The sequence below is a fragment of the Lithobates pipiens genome, unplaced genomic scaffold, assembly GCF_037356315.1.
Source record: "Lithobates pipiens isolate NorthernLeopardFrog02 unplaced genomic scaffold, aLitPip1_a1.2 Scaffold_8, whole genome shotgun sequence".
NCBI lineage: Eukaryota > Metazoa > Chordata > Amphibia > Anura > Ranidae > Lithobates > Lithobates pipiens.
The window spans coordinates 127,196,570-127,224,276 of record NW_027507903.1 but is presented as its reverse complement, the minus strand read 5'-3'; the positions used below and the strand labels follow the sequence as shown (position 1 = coordinate 127,224,276).

At 43.3% G+C, this 27,707-nt stretch overlaps 1 protein-coding gene and 1 long non-coding RNA gene across 2 annotated transcripts in view; one reads left to right on the top strand and one right to left on the bottom strand.

The window, feature by feature from the left end:
- LOC143962108 (src substrate cortactin-like) overlaps positions 1–27,707 on the top strand; it is a 114,321-nt gene that overhangs the window by 38,941 nt on the left and 47,673 nt on the right. The window contains exons 7-9 of the mRNA XM_077471434.1: positions 416–471; positions 17,784–17,838; positions 25,333–25,443. Of these exons, the coding sequence (XP_077327560.1) occupies positions 416–471; positions 17,784–17,838; positions 25,333–25,443 (222 nt within the window). The remainder of the gene's footprint in view (positions 1–415; positions 472–17,783; positions 17,839–25,332; positions 25,444–27,707) is intronic.
- The window catches only part of LOC143962110 (uncharacterized), a 767,356-nt gene that overhangs the window by 704,411 nt on the left and 35,238 nt on the right, over positions 1–27,707 (bottom strand). The gene's annotated exons all lie outside the window — the stretch shown is intronic.

Here is a 27,707-nt window from a genome sequence, read left to right as displayed (position 1 = left end):
TTTTTTTTTTTATTGGATATGTTTTTTTAGCAGAAAGTAAAAAAAAGTTAAGTTTTTTCAACACGTTCAGTCTTTTTTCATTAATATATTTAAAAAAAAAAACCCAGTGGTGATCAAAAACCACCAGTGTGTGTTGAGTTATTTTGAGGGGACAGCAAATTTACACTGGTATACAAGCTGTACACTCACTACTTTATATTGCAGCAAAGTGTCATTTATTCAGTGTTGTTACATGAAAAGATATAATAAAATATTTATAAAAATGTAAGGGGTGTACTTACTTTTGTGAGATACTGTATCTCCCAAAAGCTTGTTTGTAATACAAACTATAAAAAAAAATATTCAGTAACACTTTGAAAGTTGAAAATTTTATAGTATATATTTTTAGATTTGCTAATATTATCTCTCTGTACAGATCATTCCAAAGGTTTTGGAGGGCGTTATGGAGTTCAGAAAGACCGCGTGGACAAGGTAATATGTGTATGCAGTGCAGCAATGTTGACAGATAGGGAGGGTGATTGATTTATTAGAGGAAGGACAGCTGTGTTGTATGAGGTCCTTAAGGAAAGAAATGATATATTATTATGAGCATTCTAAAGATAAGAAAAATTTATATAATGTAACAGAAAAGAGTATACATTTAAATACACAGTTTTCTTAAAGTAATCCCTTATAATCCTATGTTATACATAGGTTATCTGAAGATTAAAAAACAAAACCTGCTGAATAATATAAATTCCCAGCCTATTCAACTACTACAGAAAATACACAAAATAAGTGTTTAACGAGTCAGTCTCTGTCCTTTTTTTTTTTCTTTTGGTCTTTTTGCTAGCATTACAGTGGGAGTAAACTTCCATCTATGATTTTTACCTATAGGTACAGGCATACCCCACTTTTAAGTACACAATGGGGTTTATTTAATAAAGCTGTAAAGTGCAAAATCAGGCTCACTTCTGCATAGAAACCAATGAGTTTCCAGGTTTTATTACTAAAGCTTAATTGAACAAGCCGAGGTTATAAGCTCATTAGTTTCTATGCAGAAGTGAGCCTGATTTTGCACTTTACAGCTTTAGTAAATAAACCCCATTGTGTACTTAAAAGTGGGATATGCCTGCACTGTAAATATCTCCTAAATGTGCACCATTGAGGAGATATTTACTTTAGATGGTGACGTCACTCACTCTAGCGCTCTTAAGGAATGCCATGCCCGTGCCATTCCTTCAGAGCCGTGCCGTAAACTGTGACTTCTGTGTGCATGTCGTTCATATCGCTGAAGCCTGCGAACCCAGAAAGAAGACCAGATGAAGATAAAAAGCACCTTCAGTGGTGACAGTGCATTGCTTTGTTTTAAGATAAGTCTGTCATAATGTGCTAGTATGTGATGCATACTAGCACATTATGATTTAAACTGCCCAGGGCCCGATTTGTTTTTTTTTATGCGGTTTACTACCGTTTTCAAAGAAAAGCTAAAGCATAATTGTTTTGAGGAAAGTCAAAGCAGTTTTTATGCTGAATCACAAGATACAGTACTTTGTATATCATATAATCAGAACAAATATGCAGATTAGTAAGTCAGCTATGATCCTCTTGATTTAGCAATAACTTTGCCATTACTTACTAAAAATATTTGTACATAGTTTTTCTTTTTTTTTTGGGAGGAATGGGACAAAAAAATAAAACTTTCTTTTGGCAACATTGTATCAATAATTATCAATTGTCTATATATTTTAAAGGTAAGAAGTTGATCAAAGTGGAAGAAATATTTTTGTGTTTTTTTCTCTGATTTCTCAGTTTTTTCTCTAAAAGAAATGCTCATTTAATATAACTAACTCAGGGGCGTGTCCGGATGTAAACCATGGCGGACGTGTATTGTAAGAGCTCCGCTACTCCTGCAACTTAATCCGCTGCCATCCGCAATCACAAAGACCTGTTGGGAGCCAGACACCTTCCCCAACTGTCCATCTGGGTGCCCTGTGGGGTTTGGAGCCCATATTGCCCGGAATTCCTGCATTAGACGGCCCGAGAGCCCTTTCCCCTGGACAATCGCGGCCGCCATTTTTCCACTCCGAGGCCTACTAACACCAGCCTTCATCCTCGCTTACCGGGAGGTAGGGGATTCTCATCCACCTTCATATCCCTCTCCTGCATCCTCTCTGTACCCTCCGGTGGCCCGGTTGAGCTCCGGGGACGCTCGTGGAGGCCGCGGCCTGGTGCGGCCTAGTGGGGCCTGCGGATCCCCGGTGTGTCCTGCAGCAATCATCCCGCGGAGGTGCGACCGGTCTGGCCTGGATTCGGAGGAGCGGACCGTCCCTCTTTGCGCCCGGAAAAGACTCCATCCGAGGTATATACAGTGCTGGGAGGGAAGGAGGACAGATCCAGGCCTGAAGAAGCAGCCATATTGCTCCACCCGACTGCCTGTGGCTGAATAGTATAGCGGCCATCTTGGTACACCCGGGCGCGGGGCTGCCACTCACCCATAGCCAGGTCACGCCCCCCCTTGCCTGCTGGTAATGCCCAAGCTGCCACACCACTTTCTATAGTGTGGCACATCTACACCTCAGTCCCCACGGTGCCTGCAAATAGGTAACACGGCCCCTGGCCTAGTAGTGGCCATCTTGCTCCACCTGGCTTATGGCTTATTGCTGGTATAGTGGCCATCTTGCTCCACCCAGTGCTGCTGTTCCTGCCTGGCCATAGTCCGCCCCCCTCCTCGGCCCCAAGAGCACCCCAGGCTGTCATTCCGCTGCCCTGCAACACCTATTCCAGCTCTCCCCTGCTCCCCCCTCCTCTTACAAACGCCTGGAAGGAGGGCTGATCCCAGTTCCAATATTGTGGCTATCTTGCTCCACCCGGACACTAACATTGCAACAAGAGCCCACTTCCACCGCCAACACGGACCGCATTAGCTGCTTTCCCACTTCGCATATGGGTGCGTGTGGCTGTTGATGGCCGGCTGAAGATATGTACCGCTGAGCTCTGTGCTATCCCGACAACTGCAGGCTGTGTCCCCCAATATTCATACCCGATTCGCTGATGGCGGCTTCCAGCTCTCATCCTGCTGACTTTGCTGAACTACAACAAGGCTCTATCCAACGTTACCTACTTCGTACAACCTCACAAGACTCCCGTGCAGGGAAAGACAGGCTCTCGACGAGCCGAACCCCAAGCAAACTGAAGCACCCTCCACCTACTACAGCGGCTTGCCCTACCACTGGAAACAACTCGGTTGTACAGCCGAATCCCCCGATGGACCCTCCGGATCCCCTGGCCGGATTTGCACTGTCCCCTTCCACAAATGTAGAAGTTGTTCCAGAAGACATGTCTTCCTCAGCCTTGAGCAGGGCTCCAGGCTCCACGTCCACTGCCCTACTTTCTGCCTTCAGGGCTGACTTTGATTCCTGGGCCTCCAAAATGGAAACTTCTCTCCAAAGTGAACTGAATGCCCTCAAGCAACGGGTTTCGGCATCGGAGTCTGCAATTTCTACAATGGCCACCACCCAAGAAGACCATACGGCCCGTATAACGGCACTTGAACTTGCATCTACGGCTCACCTCTCCCGGTTGCGGCAGCACCAGCTCCGAATAGAAGACAGTGAAAACCGGAGCCGCAGGAATAACATCCGGCTGCAGGGTGTCCCGGAGGCAACCTCGGGTAATGACCTCAAACCCACTATTATTGCTATGCTAAATCAGGTCCTGGAGAGGGAAGTTACGTCCCCTATCGAATTGGATAGAGTTCACAGAGTTGGGGGTGGGGGGGGAGACGGCAGGGATCGCCCTCGGGATGTCCTTTGCCGGGTACACTACTACACTCTGAAGGAGGAGATATTACGCAGGGCCTGGCGCCTGGGCCCACTGGACTTTCATGGATCCTCCATACACCTGTACCCAGATCTTTCCCGCAACACGCTGTACATGCGGCGGGTGGTCCGCCCACTGCTGGAATTGATTCGTCAAGTAGGTGCAACGTACACGTGGGGCCACCCCTTCAGCATCAAAGTGACCCGGGAGGATAACCACAAATTTGTTCTATCAGACCCAGACCAGCTTCCTGCCTTCTTTCTCTTCCTGGACCGAGACCCTATCACCATCCCAAATTGGCTGGATCCTCCAGATGACCGTCAGCGACTACCGGGTCCTCCTCTGCAACGCCGGAGACACTCACGACCTAGATTTGTTCCCCCTGGTCCCAGAATACGGAGAGCCACATCACCAGAAGACTAATCTGAACTCTCTCTCTCCACTAGGTGGTTACGGGTCTTATCCTTGATACAGGCCGGGTTTGCCTTAACAACGTTCCCTACCCCCCCCCCCCTCCTTCTTTTTTTTTTTTTTTCTCCTCCCCTTTGTACGTTTGTTCCCCTGCCATTGACTCCTGCTAACTGTGTACTTTGAATGCTATGGGAGGTTTAGCTGTCTGGCGAGGCTCGTGGGTTCTTCCATTGCCCTCCGCTGGTGCAGTTGTACTGCTGGGGCTATAGAAGGGTGGACATTGCCACTGTTGTTGCTTATTGAGTTGCAGTGGACACACTCATTATGTCTCCTTGCAACGTTGGGCCTACGGACTGACTTGACATGCCTTGATTATGGTCCCCTGGTTTGTCCTGGGGATCCCAAGTCTCTCTTCAGAACCAACCCTAAATTTATCTGTGGCACGAGCCCAGTAGCCTTTGTCAGGGGCAACTGATGTACGTTTGCACCATTATCTGAGCTAGAAAAAGACGACGATTTTGGATAAAGCTGTTATGACTGTGGTAATTGGTGTGTTCAACCTCCTCGAGACCACATGGGAATACCTGAGCCTTTATGTTGTCCCCAGCCAGTTCCTACCTTGTTGTTTTTCACTGCTGTTTTTTTTTTTTTTTTTTTTGGTTTATACTCCTATAATGTTTCTGTAGCCTGGGGGTACCATGGTATTAGCTATACATTCAATTTTTTTTTTATTATTTTTTTTTTTTTTTTTTTGAGCATTAGAAGCCATGGTCCTTGGGTATGTTACACTTATGTTATATATGCCTGCTAAGTTGTCGGGATCACAACTCAGCTATTCTAACCTCGTTCTATCCCCCTAAATAGGATTGGCACAACTCGTGCCTGCTATGTGATATTTCACAAAAGGGTTACGTTTTTACGGACACTCTAGGATTCCTCTGGAGCCGCCTTACCCCAGGGGCTCTCTCTGACCTGCCTCTTCTCCATCTCTCCCCCCTCCTTTCTCCCTCCCCATCTGTCTTTGTACATCTCTCCCTGTGCTCTGCTACCTTTCCTGTTGTCTTACTTGTTTTCATTTCTATTTTTTTTTTTTTCTGTCGCTCTATCATGGCCCACACGGCGACGTCTCAACCCAGGATACAATTTTGTTCATACAATGCGAATGGCCTCAATACTGCCGCTAAACGAGGGCAAATCCTTTACCAGATGCACAAACGCCTAGTTAATGTGCTTCTGCTCCAGGAGACACATTTTCACTCTGCCTCCACTCCTTCCTGTTCCAGCAAATACTTCAACAGATGGTTCCATAGTACTAACCCGACCCAGAAAACCAAGGGAGTGTCTATTGCCTTTCATAAGACGCTCCCTATAGAAGTGCTTGACCACCTGTCTGACCCTCAGGGAAGGTATGTTTTTGTGAAATTCATGTTATGGGCACCAAATTTACGGTAGCTAATATTTACCTCCCAAATGTCAATCCGGTTGCATCTGCATTGCAGTACCTGAAGATTCTGTCAGGATTCCTGGAGGGTAAGCTTGTTTTGGGAGGGGATTTCAACACACCTCTAGATCCTCTCTTGGATTCCTCCACCTCGCGATCATGCCTCTCATTCCCCAAACTGAGGGCACTGAAACGTGCGTTCTACGATCTGCGTCTTGACGTTTGGAGGGTGCTACACCCCACATCCCGTAACTATACCCACTTCTCTCACGTACACCACACTTATAGTCGCATAGACTACTTAATGTGTGACCACAGCTGCCTAGATTGGTCCCCTGACTGCACCATAGACCCTATGGTTTGGTCTGACCACTCTCCCATTCACATGACATTCTCAATCCCCTCCACTCCGATCAGGGAGTGGACATGGCGATTGAACGATTCGTTGCTTACAAACTCGGAGTGTGTGGCGAGGGTTACAAATACCATTTCTAACTTTTTTGCTGACCACGCCTCTGATACGACGTCGCTGCCCTTTCAATGGGAGGCATTAAAAGCAGTCCTACGTGGAACCTTCATCCAACTGGGTACGCGCTTAAAGAGGGAACGTTCGGCTGCTATCACGGCTGCACTCCAAACTCTTAGGAACCTAGAAACTGACCATAAACGATCCCCGACAGTGACCACGCTGACGGACGTTTCTAGGGCACGATCTCAACTCAGAGAACTATATGAGACCTCCGCACGTACATATTCGGATAAGCTTGCTTTCCACCAGTACAAGTTTCAGGATAAATGTGGTAGGTCATTGGCTCGATCCCTGCATCCCAAAACTTCTTCCGCTTTTGTACCCCATATTCGGGGGGCGCGGGGGGACTTGATCTCCTCACCCTCTAAGATGGCTGAGGAATTCAGGGACTTCTATCAATCTCTGTACAATATCCCTCTGTCTCGACAAGTAGGATCCCCTTCTATCGAGTTGGCAGACAAACTATCCTATATCTCGGAAAACGCTCTCCCTACATTAGATGGTGACACCATTGCAGACTTGGAAACCCCTATCACTGAGGACGAAGTTGCCAAAGCCATAGCGGGAACGCCAAGTGGAAAGAGCCCAGGCCCCGACGGCTTCACTCCTAAGTTTTACAAACTTTTCGCCACCCTCCTCACACCCTTTCTAACCCGGATGTTCAACTCCTTGACAGAGGGATCTAAGTTCCCTCCACAAACGCTTGAGGCCCACATCTGCCTCATCCCAAAACCAGACAAAGACGCCACTCTATGTGCAAACTATCGGCCAATATCCTTGATTGGTGTCGATTTGAAAGTCTTTGCCAAAATCCTTGCCAATAGATTGCAACCGTTGCTGCCCAAAATAATACACTTAGACCAGGTTGGCTTTGTGAGCGGCCGGGAGGCTAGGGACAATACAACAGTTGATGCGGAGAAGGCATTTGACCGGGTAGACTGGCAGTTCCTCCGATTATCCCTGCAGCAAATAGGGTTGGGAACTAATATGGTAGCGAGAGTGATGTCCCTATACTCCTCTCCGTATGCTAGGGTTAGACTGAATGGTTTATTATCTCCAGCCTTTTCTATCTCCAACGGGACACGGCAGGGGTGCCCATTGTCCCCCCTCCTCTATGTCCTAACTATGGAACATTTGGCTATTGCTCTACGCAACAATCCTTCTATCCAAGGCATAACAGTCGGGCCCACTCATAATAAACTCGCCCTATTCGCAGATGACCTGCTCCTGTACGTGACTCACCCACACACATCCTTACCCTCAGTGCTGCAGGAATTCCAAAAATTCGGAGCGGTTAGCAACTTCAAAGTTAATTATAGTAAATCAGAAATCCTTAACATATCCATGCCTCAGTCGGCCATACGAAGACTCTCGACTACTTTCTCTTTTAAAACTGATTCTTCTTCCATTAGGTATCTCGGAATTCAAATACCGGCGGACGCGTCCCAGCTCTTTGCTCAGAATTTTGCCCCCCTACTCCTTAGGGCCCAGGCAGATCTAGCTACATATACGTCCAAACGGCTCTCATGGCTAGGTAGAGTGCATGCTTTGAAAATGGACGTTCTTCCTCGTTTCCTATATTTGTTTCAAACCGTTCCCATCCACATACCTAATTCGTACTTTAGGAAATTACGCCAACTGTTCTCCAAATTTATTTGGAATGCTGCTCGCCCCAGAATACGGTATGAAACATTATCTCGTCCGAGGGTTCGGGGGAGGCCGGAGCGCCGGATGCCTCCCTGTACCATAAAGCAGCAGTGCTCACGCGCATACTAGATTGGTTCCACCACTCTTCCACCAAGCTTTGGGTTCAGTTGGAATGTCATATGAACCCAATTGATCTCTCCGCCCTCCCATGGACCTTGCCCACGGTCCGGGGGGGGGGTCGGGTCCCCTCAACGACCTTACTCGTCACACAATCCAGATTTGGGACCGTATGATGACCAAAAGGGGCCTATCAAAATACATGGGGCCTATGACTCCCTTCTTTGGGACCCCGGCCTTTCCTCCGGCTATGAGGGTATCAAAATTCGGACCATGGCAAAGAGAAGACCATAGGAGGCTTGCCCAAGTCCTTCGGGCGGATCCCACTTTAAGGACAGATACCCCTACCAGTCTAACCTCCCGGCATCCCATGCAGTGGATGCAGAGACAACAGACTATCTCCTACATACGGACTTTCTCATCCATTCCAGATGTCCTTGCTGAACCGACGGGGTTTGAGAAACTGATCTTGCAGGCAGAACCTCCAACACATGTAGTATCTCAACTTTACTCCCTCTTGCTTAATATCTCTTTCCCTGACCTCCCTCCATTTACGGTGGCCTGGGAGACAGAACTACAACACCCTATCTCTCCTATTGACTGGCAAAAAAGCTTTCTTTTGACGCACAAAATATCCCTTGCCACTAAGACCCAGGAAAAGGGTTTTAAACTGGTAACGAGATGGTACAGATGCCCATCAACTGTACACCATTTCAACCCGGAAGTACCGGATACCTGCTGGCGGTGTCTTAGCTCCCGGGGAACCATGCTCCATATATGGTGGGAATGCCCTCCGGTCCAAAGGTATTGGCAACAGATATTCAAACTTTACTGCAAGCTGATGGCGACCTCTCTACACCCCTCACCTGAGGTGGCTCTCTTGTCTATACTCCCTGGTACGTTCAAATCCATCAAAAGAGATATTCTACGTCACTTCCTGGCGGCGGCCAGGGTAGTGATTCCCCGTCATTGGAGATCAACGGTCATGCCTTCCCTGGGGGACTGGGCGACGGAGGTGGACCGCATAAGGGACCTGGAACGTCTGTTGGCAGAGGAATGTGGTAAAAATGAACAGTTTACTCTCACCTGGACATCATGGTCCATGTTCCGGTACTCCTCTGAGTTTATCTCCTGGGCTGAACATGGCCTGGGTGGCGTCGCCCTGGGACCATGATGGAGTGATCCTTGTCCCCTATCTCTATGCCCTCTCTTTTTTATACCCTTGATCCTTTTTCCTTTCTGTATATTTCCATACATCCCCAGAAATCCATGTAGCTAGTGAACCATGGCTTCGGCTTATCTGTTGTTCCTGAATCGATGTAAGAACCCCACGTAATATTTCTCTATATAATTTCGTCTGTTGCTCTGTACGGGGGAGTTCTTTAGCATATATGTTTTATCTATTTCAGTCTATATGGATGTATGTGGGTGTGTATGTATGTATGTTTGTATGTATGTATGTATATATATATGTATATGTATGTGTGTATGTGTATATATATATATATATATATATATATATATATATATATATGTATGTGTGTGTGTATGTATATATGCATGCATGTTTTTTCCCTCTCTCTGCCCCCTTTCCCCCCGCACAAGGATTGTTATCATTAAAGGTTTCTTGATAGGATTTCTATGCATGCTCTCAATCCGTTTATTTGTACCATGGACATGTTTTTGTTAAGACACATACGATGCATATTGTTGGTATATCTTGTTATCGTTTGTAATGTTTAACCTCTCTTTCTCAACCTTTCTCCTGAATAAAATTAAGATTGAAGTAATATAACTAACTCAGAAACACATATGCAATCAGCAATAAAAGCTGTATAAATATTCCCAATAATTAAATGTTCAAAGTTATCAATGTGCAATCATATCCCTTTTGCAAAAGAGTACTCAATTGTCCAAAAAAGTGTTTAAAAAATGACACAGGCCAACACACATTTTAGTTTCTCGAATGTTAGACCTGTTCCTGGGTATATTTGACATAATGGGGTTGATATACTAAAACTACAGAGTGCAAAATCTGGTGCAACTCTGCATAGAAACCAAATCAGCTTCCAGTTTTTTTTGTCAAAGCTAATTTGAACAAGCAGAAGTTTGTAGCTCATTGGCTACAATCGGCTGCACAAGATTTTACCCACTCCAGTTATAGTAAATCAACCATATTGATTCCAAAAATGGCACCATTCTTTCTCTATCAGCTCTAATTTTGGAGATACAGCATATACCATATACCCACCTTCACTCTGGTCACCCATCAAAAAACAGGATTTTTTAAATCCATTTGTATCATGAAAGAAACACATAAAAAAAAAAAGCCATAACCTCTACAGTGCTCAATCTTCAAAAATGAAATGATCAACATATAGTATAAAGTGTAAAATGTGCCGAAATGTGCTCCAAAAAAAAAATTCATCCAGTTATGACCTTCACAGCTGAGCTCTCCCTAAATTGAATAGACTTACAAGATATGATAGACCACTACAGCTAATGGTAGAATCACACTTGATAGAATCACTTTCCCCCCTCCGATTTTCCATTCAGATTTCCCCTCTAGTTGATAAATACATAGAAAAGGTAGAACCTCCAAAAGATCATGAAAGATAAGAAAATAGTTGACTATAATAGACTGCAGTATTAGCAAAAGAGAGTTGCCTAACCTAGATAAGAATACACTTTAATTCATAAATTAACAAGGTTAAAGGCCGCACCATGGTTTTCTGATCTCATCTGTTGCCAAGAGCAGGAGAGACAGATCTGCGTTAGCTGAGTTGGCCAAGTTGTAGCTTAACATACTTCAGAAAGATCTTTAGTATTAGGGTGGGGAGAGATTGGGAAGGGAGTGAGGGGATGAACGAAATGCAGGGGCGCAGAAACCATTCCATTATGTGCCTTTCCCTCAGCTGGGATCTGTTCCTATGCTGTCAATACCAGGGGTCCCCCTCTTCCTCGCCCCTCCTTTAAAGCGGAGACAGGGGAGAGGGTAGTAGGAAGCAGGAGGAGGTTGTGGAAAAGTAAATATGAAAGAGTTAAAATTACTGACATATAATGTCAGAGGGTTAAATACCCTGGTCAAGAGGCATGGGATATTGAAGGAAATAAAACAAAATGCAGCGAGCACAGTATTTCTACAAGAGACACATATAACACAGGATACAAATGTGAGATTATACTCAAAGCATCATCCAACATGGTACTATGGTGACTCTCAACAAAAAAAAGCAAAAGTAGTAGCAATAGGGCTAGCAGGAGATGTTAAAGCGGGAGTCCACCGGGACTCCGCGTTTTTTTTTTTTTTTAAAAGCCAGCAGCTACAAATACTGCAGCTCCTGACTTTTAAAATAGTGACACTTACCTGTCCAGCGCGCACGCGATGTCGGCACCCGAAGCCGATCGCTAGGTCGTCTGTCGGGTCCTGCCACCGCCATCTTGGGTATGGGAATCAGGAAATGGAGCCTTTCGGCTTCATTTCCCGGTTCCCTACTGCGCATGCGCGAATTGCGCTGCGCAATAAGGATGCTCCCTGCTGCCTCTGGGAGCTGTGTGTTTCCCAGCAGGCAGCGGGGGAACTTGCGGGAAGGGGCGGGCACTTGCGGAAAGGGGCGTAAGTTACGCCCCTTTCCGCAGAGAGCTGTCCCGGAAGTGGGTGCAGTTACCTGGATTATCCAGGTAACTGCACCCCCCTCCCCCCTGAAAGGTGCCGATTATGGCACCGGAGGGGGGGAGGGTTCCGATGAGCGGAAGGTCCACTTTAGGGTGGACCTCCGCTTTAAGTTTATGTTAGAAGACCGGACGGTGGACCCGGAAGGTCGGTTTATATTTGTAAAGTTTAAAATACATGAAATAGAATATACTCTTGCCAATGTATATTGCCTAAACAAAAATCCAACGGGCTACCTGATAGAAATCTTGGGAAAACTGTTGGATTTTAAAAAAGGTAAACTAATCCCGGCAGGAGATCTGAACTTCTGCATGGATCCAAAAATGGATATTACGTCACAGGCACTGGGGACTGGGAAACAGCAACTTAGGAGAGTAACACAAAAACGACATCAGTGTCAGCTGGTGCACGGGACTTACTCAAGATTGGATTATATAATGGTAGCGCACAGATTGCTAGAGTCAGTGGTAGTTGCAACAATAGAAATATCAACACTATCTGACTATGCCCCAGTAACGATGATAAGTAAAGGAAACAAGGAAAAAATCGCGTTACCCCCTAAAAAAATAAAAATGAAATTTTGTACACATCAAATACTGCTGCAGTTCTGCTATATACCAAAAGTTCTATACTCATAAACGTGACCCAAAGAAAGAACCGCGCTGTCATAAGAGTAAACTTAGGTTGTGTGCTTCCCCTAAAGGAAATTTAACATATACTAAATTATGTTGCAATATCAAAAAAAATTGTTATATCAATACCTCATACCTGAAAAGATATTTTGATGTGAAATTATAATCATAAGTGTGCATCAACAGCAATAACACATCTTAAATCTGTTATAAATGGTGCAAAATTACAACATCTACACTCTTATCACAATATGTGCAAAACAGTGATTTAACTGCATATACATCAGCACAAATCAAGAAAAAAACAAAAATGAGCTAAAGAAATCTCAATAATAAAGTGTCCAATTGTCAAATTGTTAAAGAAAAATCCGTGAGAACTCTAAAACCACCACGTGTCAGATATGATTTAAATTCTCAGTATCCTGTTCGAAATCTCAGCGTATATTGTAGTGCACCACCACCGGAAGTGAGGATTAACTCCTTACCAGATGTCCTTAAATAGTACGCTCTAAAAGATCAGGCCAGGCTATGTGCATCCCTCAATCGTCCATAGGCTCCGCCCACAAGCCAAATCGTATTTCAGTCAGGCTCCAATAAGTTTACAATGACCGGTCCACCATAAAGGGGGGGGAAAAAAACGCTTCAAATAGTGTAAAAACCTTTTATTAAGATTTAAATATAAAATAAGATGAGAAATGCACTTACAAAAGTACAGCAAAGTTAGGCGTATCACAGTGGGAGGCGCCGGCCGGACGCAATTCTCCACGACAATAACCTTTCACCAGCTGGTCTATTCAGAGGCAATGGATAGCTTGTCACACCGTTTTATTGAGAGTTCTTTAGCTCATTTTTGTTTTTTTCTTGATTTGTGCTGATGTATATGCAGTTAAATCACTGTTTTGCACATATTGTGATAAGGGTGTAGATGTTGTAATTTTGCACCATTTATAACAGATTTAAGATGTGTTATTGCTGTTGATGCACACTTATGATTATAATTTCACATCAAAATATCTTTTCAGGTATGAGGTATTGATATAACTATTTTTTTTGATATTGCAACATAATTTAGTATACCGTATTTTTCGGACTATAAGGCGCACGTAAAAGCCTAAATTTTCTCCCAAAAACGACCGTGCGCCTTATAGTCCGGTGCGCCTTATATATGACCTGTTGACATCGCTGGAGTTCTTTGTTAACAGTATCTGTCATCTTGACGTAAACCTTCGGACTATAAGGCGCACGTAAAAGCCTAAATTTTCTCACAAAATCGACCGTGCGCCTTATAGTCCGATGCGCTTTATATATATGGAAATATCCATTTTATCAGCCGGTCGTTGCTAGTGCGCCTTATAATCCGGTGCGCCTTATAGTCCGATGCGCCTTATATATGGAAATATCCATTTTATCAGCCGGTCGTTGCTAGTGCGCCTTATAATCCGGTGTGCCTTATAGTCCGAAAAATACGGTATGTTAAATTTCCTTTAGGGGAAGCACACAACCTAAGTTTACTCTTAGGACAGCGCGGTTCTTTCCCAGTAACGATGAAGCTAAAATTAGTAGGAAGTAGAGATCAGATGAGTACCCGGAGGTTCAATGAAGAATTATTACAGGATTGCAGGATGAAACCGCAGGGGTAACTGAAACTACGATTAGGGAGGCCCATAAAGCCTATATTAGTGGCATTTTGATCTCTATTGGGACCAGGAAAAAAGGGAAAAGACACAGAATATGTATAGGTTAATATCAGAAATACAGAAGTTTGAACAACTGCATAAAAAGAATATGGACATGGGGCACAGTGGGAGCTAATATTAAAAAGGGAAGAGTTAAAAGAACTAATGGACCAAGACACAAGATGGATCTTCAATAAAGTAGCTAAAGATAAATATCAATGGGGAAATAAGCCAGGAAAATATTTAGCAAGAAAATAAAAAAACAATCAACTTTATAGGAAAAGTAAAAAACGGAAAAGCGGTAATATTATACTCGACAACAGAAATAGCCTGGGCCTTTCAAAGTTATTATAGTGCTCTATATGCAGTGAGAAAGAAGGGTACACAAGAAGCGGAACAAAGCAAAATACAAAAAATACAAGATTATTTGTATGAAATAAATCTACCTAAAAAATCCACAGAAAGATTACAACATTTAGAAGAACCAAAAACGTTAGAAAAAATAAACTCAGAATTAAAACATACACCAACAGGGAAGAGCCCAGGGCCCGATGGCTTTACGACAGCGTATTATAAAAAGTTTACAGAGCAACTACTACCAAAACTATGTAAGTATATAAATGGACTAGGAGAAGGGGAAAATATGAGGAAACAATCATTGTTAGCACATATCACAGTGATACCTAAAGAAGAGGAAGATGCAACTCTGTGTTCTAGCTATAGACCAAAAGCACTTTTGAATGCAGACACAAAAATAAATGCTTAAGTCTTAGCCACCAGATTGAAAGAATTAATGCCTGATTGGATCTATGCAGATCCGACAGGGTTTATCCTGAAAAGAGAGGATAAAGATAATGGAATAAGAACATTACTCCTACTGCATAAACTGAAAAACCGAAAGGTCCCTGCCCTATTTCTGTAAATAGACGCTGAAAAGTAAACTGGGATTTTATGATAAAAACAATAAAGAATATTTTACAGAAACCAGGAAATCAGACTGAGACAGAAGTACAGTTAAATCACACTTATTTAATAATAAAAGTAAATAGAACAAACGTAGTCAAAACATTGCCAGAATTCAGGAACCAGAACGGATAGCCAGACAAATAAAACATCAGGGAGCCGGAGATGAGTGTAGTAAAACAGCAAGCAGGATCTGAAGCCAGAAGGGATGTCAGCCAATCGAGTCTTTTAACAGGAATGCAGGAGAGCATCTCTGTGATGTTGACTAAGGCGAAGGCAGAGATCCTCTGGGCTGGACGGCTCAAGTAGGCAGGACTGATGAGCAGGATATCATCAACAGCTGAGTAACTGTGGAAAGATAGGAACTGACAATTAGCCAACAGCTGAGTGGCCAGAGAAGGAAGGGCTGAGCCCAGCCCTGACAATATTGGAATAGACCCTAGGATGGTTGGGTGGATTAAAGTGCTATACAACCATCCTACGACCTCAGTGAAAATTCATGGAAACCTGTCACCCCCCCCTTTGAAATGTTAAATGGGCTCTCACCCCTTTTGTTTGTCCTGACATTAGAACCACTTTTGGCAACAATGTAGACATGAAAGGGGTGAAGGATTGGGAAAGAAGAACATAAAGTAGCAGCATATGCAGACAATGTCCTGTGCTATATAACCAACCCCAGAATTACATTACCAAATTTTATAAATGAATTAAAAAATATGGAGAACTGTCTAATTTAAAGATAAATCCGATAAAGTCAGATATTAAATATAAGTAAAAAAGAAGAACAAGCTTCACAGGGAGCGTTCCACTTTACATGTGGGGAAACAGACTTAAAATATCTTGGGATAAAAGTACCCTCTTCCCTTGGTAAACTATACCAAGCAAACTATATCCCATTACTAAACGAGATTAAGATGGAACTTAAAAAAATAGCTATAAAATCACTTTCTTGGATAGGATGAATAAACATAGTAAAGATGGTAATACTCCCGAAAATATTGTATAAGTTTAAGATGATCCCAATAGCACTACCCCAGACATATTTTAAAATACTAAAAGGAATAATATCAAAGTTCATATGGCAGAATAAGAAACAAGGGATACAGCATGTGGTGTTGAGCAAAGATAAAGCACATGGGGGTTAGCTGCGCCAGATATAAAAAGATACTATGATGCTGTAGTATTAGCACAAGAGGTTGAGTGGACTAGGATAAAAATGACAAAAGATGGGTGAAAGTAGAAAACACAATTAGATAAGAATATTTGGGTCCCACATAAATATAGAATATTAAATGAAAAAGTCCCAGGACTGACTAGAAATGTTTTTCGAGTCGGGGATAGATTGCACCGACAAGCACAGTGGGAATATAATTCACCTTTAATTTCATTGACAGACACAAATAATTTTTTACCGGGAAATAGGGCAAAATTTGGGGACTGGGTTAAACACACACAGTTAAAAGATATTATAGATAAAGGGAAACTATGTCCATTTCAAGAATTGAAACACAAAGGAGGAATAGAAAAATTGAATGAATAGAGGTATTTGCAGCTAAAGCATTTTGTATCAACGCTCCCACAATCGATACGATCAGAAGAAACGTTGAATTAATTTGAAAAGCTATGTAACTATTGGGGGCCTGTTAAAAATTGTATAGCAAAGGAAATGGCGGAGCCGAAAATACCTCCATACATTGGAAAATGGGAAAGGGAATTGGATACACAATTAACAGAGCAACAATTAAACAAAACTCTAAGAGCTGTATATAGTTATTTGGTATATATATATATAGCATAGAAATGGACTATAAATGCCTGGCTAGATGGTATATAACTCTGGTTAAAGCACATAAATATCAATCAGAGAATTCTCCATTGTGCTGGAGAGGATGTAATTCACAATGTACCATGACCCAAATATGGTGGGAATGCCCAAAGATACAGGAACACCGGCAGGAGGTGCGTCAAAAGATTGTCAAAATTTCTGAAACAGAGGTACCAGATAATCTTTGGAGCTGTTTATTCCACAGTACAAATAAAACAGTATAAGAATACAATAGTTCCTTTTTTGTTAAACGTAGATAAAGGAGTAATACCATAAAAATGGCTTGACCCAGAAAGACCTACAATAAGGGAATGGTTTAAAAGAATTGAATGAATATATATATATATTATGGAGTATTTCAGTAGTAAAGAAGATGACCCGACAGAAACGTTTGCTGGAATATGAAAAAAGTGGATAGATTTAAAAAAAAAAAAAAAGTAATTATGTTGATAGCTATGTGGAAGTGTAAAATAAAAATCTGGGAGGAGTAGAGGAGGAATGGGCGGGGCCACCCTTTGCAGGGGGGCGCCTTAGGGGAAAGGGGAAATGTATTTTAATTATTATATTTATGATGAAATACATTTTGTGTATAAATAATTCTGTATATGGAAAAATCAATAAAATATACCGTAAATAAAATAAAAAAACAAAACATACTTTGTGTTTTGTAATCCTGTTTGTTGATACTGACTGCTGTAGGTACTTGCAAAAGGTGTAAATGCATGATATCCTTTTGTACATAAGGTATTGATGTTTTTTTTGTTTTTTTGCCTTCCAAGATAATGGAAGTATGTAAAGATTTTGGCAAGGACATGCATTTTTTATTCTTAAAAGTGTCCCTCTTGCCAGTCTTGGGAAAAACTGACAAAAGTCATAGGATAGATGGCAAACATCTGATTTCATGATGGGATACAAAGTAAAAGACAGCTGAAACACTAGAGTTGACCACAAGTTCCCTACAGCCAGTTTCCAAGACTTAAAAATAATAAATACTTTGTAAAAATGCAAAATGTATTTTACTGTATGTTGCCTTAGAATTCAGTCCATTTAAAGTGTTGTTTTTTTCAGTCTGCACTAGGATATGACTACAAGGCTTCTGTGGAACAACATGCATCTCAGCAAGGTGAGCAGCTAACATCAATAAAATGTACAGTATACAGCCTGCAGGTTAAAGGGAAATACAGACTGAATTTATATTAGCTGAGTATTGAACTGATGCTTTGGAAGCTTCTTGGATACAGCAAAAGGCTTTACTTCTATGGAGGAATATATTACATGCCTTTTATCATAGACAGGAAGAGTACAACAAACAAGTGCACAGTGAGGGAAGTAAACACTTTCTCTCATTATATTACCATAGAATACACATTATAATACTGCAGTGCCACCTGCTGGATAGAAAGGTATAATGCATATATATATATATATATATATATATATATATATATATATATATATATATATATATATATATATATATATATATATATATATATATATATATTTATATTTATATATATTTATATTTATATATATATTTATATTTATAATCACCTTAGGAACCTGCTTTACATTACATGCTATTGTTTTTCCAACAATTTAAAGGTCAGCATAGTGGATAAGTTATTAGTACCTCCGCCTAGCAGCACTAGGGTCGTCGGGTCAATTCGAACCATGGCACTACCTGCCTAGAGTTTGCATGTATTTCCTGTGCCTGCGTGGATTTCCTCTGGGTAATCTGTTTTTCTCCCAAACTCAAAAGACATGCTGGTAGGTTTACACATACATGAACTTTAATGGCATCCCAGTCTTAGTTTGTAGGGTTCAACATTGAGTTGGCCCACCCTCTGCAGCTATAACGGCTTCAACTTTTCTGGGAAGACTGTCCACAAGGTTTAGGAGTGTGTTTATGGGAATGTTTGAACATTCTTCCAGAAGCGCTGTTGTGAGGTCAACCATTGACGTGGATGAGAAGGCCAAGCTTACAGTCTCCACTCGAATTCATCCCAAAGGTGTTTTATGAGGTTGAGGTCAGGACTCTGTGCTGGCCAGTCAAGTTTCTCCACCCCACCTTGCTCATCCATGTCTTTATGGACCTTTGTGCACTGGTCCAAATCATTTGATGGAGGAGGGATTATGGTGTGGGGTTGCTTTTCAGGATTGAGCTTGGCCCCTTAGTTTCAGCAAAGGGAACTCTTAAGGTGTCTGCATACCAAGGCATTTTGGACAATTTCATACTCCGAACTTTGTGGGAACAGTTTGGGGATGGCCCCTTCCTGTTCCAACACGACTGCCCACCAATCCACAAAGCAAGGTCCATAAAGACATGCATGAGCAAGTTTGGAGTGGAGGAACTTGACTGGCCTGCACACAGTCCTGATCTCAACCCAAAAGAACACTTTTGGCATAAATTAAAGTGAAGACTGCGAGCCAGGCCTTTTTGTCCAACATCAGTGCCTGACCTCACAAATGCACTTCTGGAAGGATGGTCAAACATTCCCATAGACACACTCCTAAACCTTATGGACAGCCTTCCCAGAAGAGTTAAACGCTCTTATAGCTACAATGGGTGGGCCAACTCAATATTGAACCCTACGAACTAAGACTGGAATGCCATTAAAGTTCATGTGTATGTAGAGACAGGCGTACCAATACTTTTGGTAATAAAGTGTATGTATGTATGTGAGTTAGGGACCTTAGGTTGTAAGCTCCTTGAGGGCAAGGACTCATGTGAATTCATAATATATATCTAAAGTGCTGCGTAAATTGATGACCCTTTATAAATACCTGTAATAAATAAATAAACCCAATAACAAAATGTAATACATTGCATTATATCAGTCAATATATGTGGTTGCTGTATTCATTTTCTTTGTTTTTCAAGCTTTCACTTCCTTTCTTGTTATCTGATGATCCTACCAATAACACAATTGCTGTTTTAAGGTGACAACTTCTACTCACGGTACTTGAGGAGCAGTATTGTTACCTTACTAGCTCATGATTAGAACTAAAAAACACCTCCCTCTCTTCTCAGAACTGGGAAGAGCTGATAAAGATGCTTGAGATTTGAACAAATATAATTAATTTGACTTCAACTGTATTTTTACCAGACCAAAAAGGAGCAAATAAGAGAAGTTAATTGTTAGAGTTTGCATACACATTTAGATGCTGCTTGATATGGAAGCAATGGATTTTAGTGCATAGGTGCATCAGTGACAACTAGAGGTTATATAAAATATGACAACAATTATAATTTTGGTCAAAATTATACAATCAGATCCAGATCTGTCACTACAACCTTTAGGGTCCCGCTGCAGGAAACTATGAAGGCCCCCCCCGACCCCATCCTGGGGGCCCTTTCTCATGTTCTGATACGTGCCACCTACTGCCGCCTTGAGGCCCCCCCATGATGGTGGAACACCAGGGCCCAGTCGCAAGTGCGACCTTTGAGACCCTGGTAGTTCTGCCACTGACCTTACTATTACTAGGGGACATTTTGGAGGATGTAAGGGAGCACTCTGGAGGTACTAGTAACAGTACCTCCAGAGTGCCCCCTTAATGCCCCCAGAGTGCCCCCTTACATTCCCCTGAATGCCCCCTTAGGATGAGTGGTGGTGGTGGATGGGGAAATGGGATCAATGGTGGTGGCAGGAGGAGAGATGGGATCAGTGGCTGTGGTGGGGGGGATGGTATTAGTGGCGGTAGTGGGATTGGTGGTGGGGAGGATGGGATCAGTGGCGGTAATGAGATCATTGCTGGTGGTGGTTGTGGGGGTGGGATCAGTGGTGGTAATGGGATCAGTGCTGGTGGGGAGGATGAGATCAGTGGCAGAGGGATAGTGGTGGGGGGATGGAATCAGTGGCAGTGGTGGGATCAGTGGTGGCAGTGGGGGGGTGGGATCAGGGGCAGAGGGATGGTGGTGGGGGGATGGGATCAGGGGGAGAGGGATGGTGGTGGGGGTTTGGATTAGGGCAGATGGATGGTGGTGGGGGGATGGGATCAGGGGCAGAGAGATGGTGGTGGGGGGATTGGATCAGGGGCAGAGGGATGGGGGTGGGGGGATTGGATCAGGGACAGAGAGAGGGGGGATGGGATCAGGGGCAGAGGGATGGTGGTGGAGGGATCAGATCAGGCAGAGGCATGGTGGTGGAGGGATCAGATCGGGGGGATATCGGTGGGGGGATGGGATTAGCTGGCAGTGGTGGGATCAGTGCCGGTGTAGGGGAGGATGGGATAAGGGGCAGAGGGATAGTGGTGGGGGTGGGATCAGTGGAAGTGGTGGGATCAGTGCCGGTGGTGGGGGGAATGGGATCAGTGCCAGTGGTGGGGGGGATGGGATCAGGGGCAGAGGGATGGTGGTGGAGGGATCAGATCAGTAAGAGGGATGGTGGTGGAGGGATCAGGCAGATGGATAGTGGTGGGGGGATCAGATCAGGGAGAGGGATAAGATCAGGCAGAGCAGGACCGTTTTTAAGGCAGGGAAAAAGGGGCAGCTGCCCTGGGCCCTGTCATTGTTATGGGGCCAAAAGCAGCTGTCTCATACTTGCCAACTATCCTGGTTTAAATTCCCCCATCCCTTGAGGTTTTAGTCCTGTGCTGTGTCCCAATATCTCAGTGTGAAGTGCTGCTACTAATGCTGCCCAGCTCTGCCCTATTGTTGTGTACAGATGACTCAGCTGCAGACCCTGTGTTTACATGTAAATTACCGGCATTCATATGTAAATAGGGGAAACTGGCAGCATTGATATGAGGTCATATCCACAGTAATCTCTAGCAACCAATCAACAGGCAGAAATCATGTGCTGTAATCTCTAGCAAATAATCAGTGAGCCGTAATGTGTGCTGTAACCTCTAGCAACCAGTTAGTGAGCGGTAATGATACACTGTAACCTCTGGCAACCAAGTGCAATAGCCACCTGATCTGATTCATTAAACTGATTTTGAGTCTAGCTGCTATTTATTGTATGTCTCAGAGCAGGCGGAGAGCAAAACTACATGCGGGGGGGGGCCCCCAAGAAAAGTTTTGCCCAGGGTCCAATCAATATTAAAGACGGCCCTGAGGCAGAGGGATGGTGGTGGGTGGATGGGATCCATCTGCCTGATCTGATCACCCCCACCAGCATCCCTCTGCCTGAACTGATCCCCCCACCACTATCAATCTGCCTGATCTGATCCCTCCACCACCATCCCTCTTCCTGATCTGATCCCTCCACCACCATCTCTCTGCCTGATCTGATCCTTCCACAACTATCCCTCTTTCTGATATGATCCCTCTGCCACTATCAGTCTGCCTGAGCTGATCCCTCCACCACTATTCCTCTGCCTGATGGCAATGGTGGTGGGGGGGATCAGATCAGGCAGAGGGATATTTGTAGGGGATGGGATGATGACACTGGCATTCCCCTGCTTTTAGTGTTAGTCGGTTCCCCCTCCTTGTTCAGTGCTCTCTCAGTTTGCAAACTCACAGTGCCTCCAGTAATTGCTCTCCCAGCATGGATTCACTGTCTGCACCTCACACAGGGGAGAGGTCCTTCCTCTTCATTCTAATGACCCGTCAGCTGACTTTCTCCTCCACTCTATTTTCCTCCTCCCGACATGGAGCTGCTTGGAGGAATGGGCAGAGCTCTGTGCTAGTAACATTGAGTGCTCACTCAGGCACAGTGTGTACATTGTCCCACCTGTAACTAGAATTGGCAAGCGGCGGTAGCCCCCCCTCCCCCCGCACATTGTACTGCTATGTCCGGGACATAGTGTTCCGATCATTGCCTAGAAGCGGCAGAGGCAGTGCGGGCATTGCCTAGAAGCGGCAGTGCGGCCCCCCCACAGTGGTGGAACTCCGGGGCCCAGTTGCAGGTGCGACTGCTGCAACATGATAATTCCACCACTGGTACAATCTACTAAATACAGGTTGTGTGGAAACTCAGTCCTGTTAGGTGACGATGCATGTGGCAGGGACTGTATAGTTTAGAAAATATTTCATAGGATCTCAACAAACTGTAACAAGTATGTTGTGACTGTACAATTCAACATTATGCTCATGCAAAATAATATCATTAGAATCCTTAGGTGTGGGGTAGGCAATATTACAATCTTTTACATAAAATTACATAAAATTACCATAAATGTATCATTTTTAATGATCTGGGGGCACCATTGTAATACAGTTTATTACAATAAAAATATAGAGACTGTTTTTATAGAGTAGAATTCCAGGTTTGCTTTGCCTTTAAATCATTTGTTTGGGCTAAGCTGGCCCTAATGAACTATTTCCATTACTAAGTGAGGTGGACGCTATGGGGTTAATTTACTGAAGGTAAATAGACTGTGCACTTTGAAGTGTAGTTGCACTCTGCATGTGCAGTGGCTCCAGAAGTTGGTAAATGAGCATTTTATACAGCACAGTGATTATTCTCTATTATTTGGCCCCCTGTAACACCTGTAATACCTGGCTGATCCTGTCTGGTTCTGCCCTCCCTTATGTAAACTGACCACAGTATATCATGACTGCTGAGCCCTTACACCATGGTCAGTTTATGTGCCACCGTCACCCTAAGCCCTGTGTGAGCCACCCCTTCACTGTTCCGAGCAGTGCACACATTACTGCTCCCAATCACTGTCAGCCCCTCTGCTAGGATTACATGTAGGATATATTATATGCCATTTTCCAACAATTCTTTTTAAATACCATTTTTCTTTTTCCCAAGCAGTGGTCATGTGACCACCCGGTGCTGTCTTTCTCCGATGTTTGTATTAAAGAGGGTGATCACGTTACCACCCCAAATACGTCAGAGGGAGATCTCGGCCCCTCCCTCTGTAATGCAAACATCAGAGGAAGACAGCACTGGGCGGTCAGACCACCCGTATCTGTGATAAGAAAAATGGTATTTAGAAGAAGAATTTTAGCAACTGCCACATAGTATATATTACATGTAATCCTAGCAGAGGGGCTGGCAGTGGCTGCGTGCACTGCCTTACCAACCCTTTTAACTTAACTTGATATTTCTGACCACCTGATCGCTTTGCACTAATTTCATTTTCTACTAAAGAAAAGTTGGAAAAATGTAAAAGTTCTCTGCAATCTCCTGTAGTCAGCCTTCATGTAGCTCACTGTAAATGCACTTCCTAAATTTTGAGGCCTGCAACTTCCTCTATCTCTGCTTCCTTTATTACCAAACACATTGAAACTTCCAAAGCAAGTGTGAACCTGATGGCTGTAGTAAAAGTCTTAGTACTGGCTTTTTTTTCTTTTATACTTTTTGCATTGGGATAAACAACAAAAACAACCCCTAAGTATTGCGACAAATGGACAAAAGACCTTTGTTCTGCTCCACAACCAGGCGAGTGGTGTAAAATGTCGGAGGCCTTGTTTAAAGCATTTCGTAATGTTCTGGCTCTTGAAAACTATTTCAAAGTTATGTCACGTTGGTTTTTTATGTCAGCTAGGATCGCGACAGGTCTACCATCATACCCGTCCAACTACTTTTGCGGTTTCCCGGATTTGGGCGATATGAAACATATATGGTGGACCTGTCCCAAGGTCCAGAGGTTGTGGATTAGGGTATACACATTGGTCGATATGGGCCTCCATGTGAATTTACAGGGACCCATGGTAGGCACTCTTACATAAACCTATTGTAGATGCCACCATTGGGAACGCACTGTAATTACTCACATTTTTATGGCAATGAAGCAAACTATAGCATGGCTGTGGAAAACACCACTTTTTTGCTTTGAAGGAGTCAAAAACCGGGTTCACGTTTTGTGATATGGCAGCCCTGGATAGACCACTTTCTTCCTTCTCAAATGGCCTCCCGATTCTTAGAACTGTAAATATTCCATGTGGTACAGTTTAAAAACCCCTGGGGTGCCCCCCCCCCCCTCTATTTCCCCTCCTTTCTTCTCTTTGTTTCTCTTTTCTCTCTGCTTCTTACTTTTTCATGCTTTCTCCCTCTTTGTGGAGCTCCTGTAAGCCCCAGATTAATAGTGCAGGCTGTGGCCGTCTATTTTTTTTTTCTTCTCTCACTTTTTTTATTTTTTTTGTGCGGGACCTTTCCTTTATATCCTCCACTCATGTCACAAAATTGAAAATTGCAAGGACATTAATGGTCCAACGCATGATATTGATTTGATTATGTCGTAGATGTTCATCTCTGCAAGTCCTGTCTTATCCATGACCTATTGCAGCATAAGATGGTTTCCGCTCTCATTTTATATTTGGAGAGTAGTATACGCGCAAAGTGTGTTGATATTGTTAATGTTTACATCTTGTTTCTGTACCGTTCCTACCCCTCTTGTTATACTGGAAAATTTTAATAAAAGTTCAGTAAATGTAATACAACAAAAACAACATCTGGCTTCTTGCCTCACAAGCAAAAGTTCTCCGATTACTAGAATACTGACACAGGGGAGTGGAGTGGACTGGTATGCTTTATCGATGATTGGATGAAAAAATGAAGAAAATCTCAAAGCTTTATTTTCAGTTTTTACTAGAGTGTACCATTAAGTCACACCTCTGCAGATTGTCACTTAACCTATTGACCAAGTAGAAACAGTGAGAAAATAATCACATGATAATTTTCATCAATTTATTTCACTTATTTTTACTTATGCCCTTCAGATTATTCTAAAGGATTTGGAGGTAAATTTGGTGTACAAAAAGACAGACAAGATAAATCGGCTCACAGCTGGGCCCACAAGGAAGAGGTACAGCCACATCAGTCTCAGACAGGTATGTAGACCACCCATTAAAGTAAAAAATCCATGAACCTATGATTTATAATTGTGATTATAGAGATAATGAGGATGATTTACTAAAAAAAGCTGAGAATCTTCATCAAAAAATAGTTTGAATTTATTTATTTTTTATCTGGTCATGTGAATCAAAGGAAGAAAGTGAAGATCCATGTAGAAAGTGAAGAGTCTCAACTTCTTTTGTAAATCAGATTCAATATCTGAAATGTAAATCCACTCACATAAACAGTTTTGCCGCGTACACAGGATCAGATTTTCAGACAGAAAATGTTGGATGTGAGCTTGTTGGCGGTAAGTCCGACCCTGTGTATGCTCCATCGGACATTTGTTGTCGGACTTTCCGCCAACAAATTTTGGCTAGCATGTTCTCAAATTTTAGTGATATCAAGAATAATATTATTATGTTTTTTTAATTTTTTTTATTTGTGCAAGTTACCACAACACCATTATCCCGTAGTTTTTAAGAACAAAGATACAATTATGTTGGTGTCCCAACATGACTGCTGTCATTTGAAGTAAAACCCATAGCCAAGTATTATTCTCCACAATTTTTTTAGTAATGGGATCAGTGCTGGTGGGGAGGATGGGATCAGTGGCAGAGGGATAGTGGTGGGCGGCGCTAAAGAGCTGAAAAACCACGTAGTATGTCTAGTACGTCACTATGTTTAATAATTGTTGGCCAACATTTGTGTGACCGCGTGTATGCAAGACAAGTTTGAACCAACACACATCGGACAAAATTACATGGTTTTGTTGATGGAAAGTCCGATCGTGTGTACGAGGCTTTAGTCTCTGCAACATCAGGGGTTCTTCTGAAACTACTGTACTGGTGTCCTGACATGGTAATTAGATATTTACTTAATACCCACTTCCTCCGAAAACATTTTCTTTAAGTTTTGGTTAGAGTGGGGAAGAATTTGAATCTCAGGTCAGGTTTTTACTACTAGTTAAAGAAAGTGAAAAAAAAGGACTGGACCTGTAAGGTTATCTTAATGTTTTTGCAATCTTAACCCCTTCCCGCTGCCATCTCCTGGCCCTTTATGAGCTTCTAGATTCTGGGAGATGTGCATTTAAGTCATGTGACCACTTTGATTGACTGTCACATGATCAGAAAGCTTTTGATCACAAGTATGCATTAGTAGCTTTCCGATCCCCGCCGGTGACTGTGCATACATGTGGCCTCTCAGCATGTTTGGCAGGCGGGAAGAGGTTAAAGTGTTGACGTTGCTGTAACTAATGGTGTTGCCGAGCAGGCAGCTTCTATACCCTCATGGATCTCTACTGTCTCCTTGGCTTGTAGTAGAATCTAACAAAAATTGAAATTGAAGCACCACACCTCTTCTAAGAGGTCCAGATACAACTGTCAAACCAGTTGTGACAAGACCTGTGCTTGTAATCACTCTGGAAGAAATAACATTAAAGGTCCAATTCACGTCTAGCCTATTCTCATTTTGTTATCAAGCCCTGATGAAGAGAGCATTTTTGAACTGCCAAAATGCATTGGATAATTTGTGGCTTAACCCTATAATTGTTATTGGAATAACGTTGCATCTGGACCTCTTAGCAGTGGTGTGGCACTTCAGTTTCCATTTTTGTTATTGCTCCTATCTTTGTCCCCACTGGGGAGATTTCTACTTTCTGCCATCATAATCTTTTGTCCACAAAATGGGAGGTGAGGAGATATATTTCCACTGGAAACACAGACAGCAAAAAAAAAAAAAGCTTTTGGAAAGGTTAGAGGGACTTGATCCAAAGTTGGTTTAAATTCTCAAGCCGCGTACACACGGGCGGACTGTCTGGCCTACTTAGTCCGCCGAAACACATTTCAGCGGACAGTCCGCTCGTGTGTGGGCTTCAGCGGACTTTTTCAGCGTGCAGTCTGGCGGACTAAGTATTTCGGAATTTCCGTAATACAGTCCGTCGGACTCGCATTTCAGCGGACAATCCGCCCGTGTGTGCCAGTCCGCCGTACTTTTGAAATGAGCAGACTTTTCCCGCCCGGAGAAAAGTCCGCTCATTTCGAGCAGGTATCCAGGTAGGCGGGGCCCGCGACGGAGACGTCGCTGACCCCGCCGCCTGGTATGGACTTAAAGGGGAACCCCAACGCCGAAAAAAATCGGCGTGGGGTCCCCCCCAAGTCCACAACAGACCCTTGTCCGAGCATGCTACCCGGCCGGCCAGGAAAGGGGGGCGAGCGAGTGCCCCCCCTCCTGAGCCGTACCAGGCCTCGTGCCCTCAACA